The sequence below is a fragment of the Cyclopterus lumpus genome, chromosome 18, assembly GCF_009769545.1.
Source record: "Cyclopterus lumpus isolate fCycLum1 chromosome 18, fCycLum1.pri, whole genome shotgun sequence".
NCBI lineage: Eukaryota > Metazoa > Chordata > Actinopteri > Perciformes > Cyclopteridae > Cyclopterus > Cyclopterus lumpus.
Window position 1 is genome coordinate 1157501 of NC_046983.1, and position 2500 is coordinate 1160000.

The following is a 2500-nucleotide window of genomic DNA, read 5'->3' on the forward strand; positions in this document are numbered from 1 at the left end:
CACCTGACCCCACCTGTCCCCACCTGACCCCACCTGTTCCCACCTGTCCCCACCTGTCCCCACCTGACCCCACCTAATCCCCACCTGACCCCACCTGTTCCCACCTGACCCCACCTGACCCCACCTGTCCCCACCTGACCCCACCTGTTCCCACCTGACCCCACCTGACCCCACCTGACCCCACCTGACCCCACCTGACCCCACCTGTCCCCACCTGACCCCACCTGTTCCCACCTGACCCCACCTGACCCCACCTGTCCCCACCTGACCCCACCTGACCCCACCTGACCCCACCTGTCCCCACCTGTCCCCACCTGTCCCCAGTGCCCCAGCTGGTCCACGGGGGGCAGCTGGACTTCCTGGTGTTCGACTACCTCAGTGAGATCACCATGTCCCTGCTCACCGCCGCCAGGACCAGGACGCCGGTGAGGCCGCCAGATGAGCTCTTTGCACTTTGACTTTTCTGTTTCTTTCCACTCAAAGGGAACAACGTTTGTTTTGATTATTCATTTTAACCATTTGAGCTTCAAATGAAAAAGAACATTTTGTTTATATATATTATAAATATATGTGTTGTCTTTAGCAAGTAAAGTGCCTTGAGTACCTTTTTAAAGCGCTATACAAATAAAATGTGTTATTATTATATTTTACGTAAGTGATTCGTCCCAAAAGGCCGGATATATATATATATATATATATATATATATACTGTATATGAACATGTATTTTGTCTCTGGTAGAATCTGGGTTACGCTCCGGACTTCGTCCACTTCGCTCTCGCTCCGTTTATTAACGACATCCACAGGAAAGGTGAGTCTTTGTTTATCTCGGGTAGATGGTGTTTATTCTGTGACGTCATAGATCTTCTTCTCCTCCTCGTCTTCCTCCCCAGGTATCCGTGTGGTCAGTAACGCAGGAGGAGTCAACCCTCTGGGATGTGCCGAGGCCATACGGGAGGTCATCAAGAAGGCTGGCCTGGACCTCAAGGTCGCCGTGGTGACCGGGGATGACCTCATGCCCCACGTAAGGCCGCTATAGCATCATCATCATTGTTATCATCATCATTGTTATGTTCATCATCATTGTTATGATCATCATCATCTTCATTGTTATCATCTTCATTGTTATGATCATCATCATCTTCATTGTTATCATCATCTTCATTGTTATCATCATCTTCATTGTTATTGTCATCATCATCGTTATCGTTATCATCATTCAAAAACCAAACCTCTCCTCCCCCTCTCCTCTCCCCCTCTCCCCCCTCTCTCCTCCTCCCCCTTTCCTCCTCCCCCCTCTCCCCCTCTCCTCCTCTCCTCTCCCCCTCTCCCCCCTCTCTCCTCCTCCCCCTCTCCTCCTCCCCCCTCTCCCCCTCTCCTCCTCAGAGGAGCAGCCTCTCTGAAGTAAAGATGGTGGACGGCGTCAGCAGACAGCCGTTACCTGAAGCTCTCCACAGCATGAACGCTTACATCGGGTACGAAGGCTGGAGGAGACGCTTGGTTTCCTTTCCTTGTTTCTGAGTTGATACCCCAAGTACCCCATGTTGATACCCCATGTACCCCCCCCCCCCCTCCTCCCCCCCACAGGGCTCTTCCTATCTGCCGCTGTCTGGATCTTGGGGCCGACATCGTGGTCACGGGCCGCTGTGTGGACAGCGCCGTGTCGCTGGGCCCGCTGATGCACCGCGTACGCTTTACTTTATACTTTATTATACTTTATGTTTTACTATATATTATACTTTATGTTATACTCTATTCAATCTACCATCCGACGGCTCAGGAAGGGAAAGCAGGGTCTACCCCAGGCTGTTCTCAGCAGGGGGGGGGGGGACTGCTGACCCGGACTAGGGACATCGTCGGGCGGTGGAAAGAGCACTTTGAGGAACTCCTAAACCCGGCCAACATGTCCCCCGGAGAGGGGGCAGCGCCGGAAGACTTTGGGGTGGATTCACCCATATCCCTGGCAGAGGTCGCTAAAGTTGTCAAAAAGCTCCTTGGTGGCAAGGCGCCAGGGGTGGATGAGATCCGCCCTGAGATGCTGAAAGCGCTGGACATTGTTGGGCTGTCTTGGTTGACACGCCTTTTCAGTCTCGCATGGGGGTCGGGAACAGTGCCCATGGACTGGCAGACCGGGGTGGTGGTTCCCATCTTCAAGAAGGGGGACCGGAGAGTGTGCTCGAACTATCGTGGTATCACACTGCTCAGCCTCCCGGGAAAAGCTTATGCCAGGTTGCTGGAGAGGAGGCTCCGACCGCTTGTCGAACCTCAGATTCAAGACGAACAGTGCGGATTCCGTCCCGGTCGTGGAACAGTGGACCAGCTCTTTACCCTCGCAGGATTACTGGAGGGGTCCTGGGAGTTTGCCCAACCAGTTTACATGTGCTTTGTAGACCTGGAGAAGGCTTTCGACCGGGTCCCTCTGGGTTTTTGTGGGGGGTGCTGCGGGAGTATGGGGTGCCGGACCCGTTGGCACGGGCCATCCGGTCTCTGTACGCCTGCAG

At 53.9% G+C, this 2500-nt stretch overlaps 1 protein-coding gene across 2 annotated transcripts in view; it reads left to right on the top strand.

Moving 5' to 3' along the window:
- Positions 1-2500, top strand: part of lratb.1 (lecithin retinol acyltransferase b, tandem duplicate 1) — a 20423-nt gene that overhangs the window by 1953 nt on the left and 15970 nt on the right. For both annotated transcript variants that reach the window (XM_034557684.1, XM_034557685.1), the window contains exons 2-6: positions 325-425; positions 741-810; positions 893-1023; positions 1386-1474; positions 1587-1686. In XM_034557684.1, coding sequence (XP_034413575.1) covers positions 325-425; positions 741-810; positions 893-1023; positions 1386-1474; positions 1587-1686 — 491 coding nt within the window. The remainder of the gene's footprint in view (positions 1-324; positions 426-740; positions 811-892; positions 1024-1385; positions 1475-1586; positions 1687-2500) is intronic.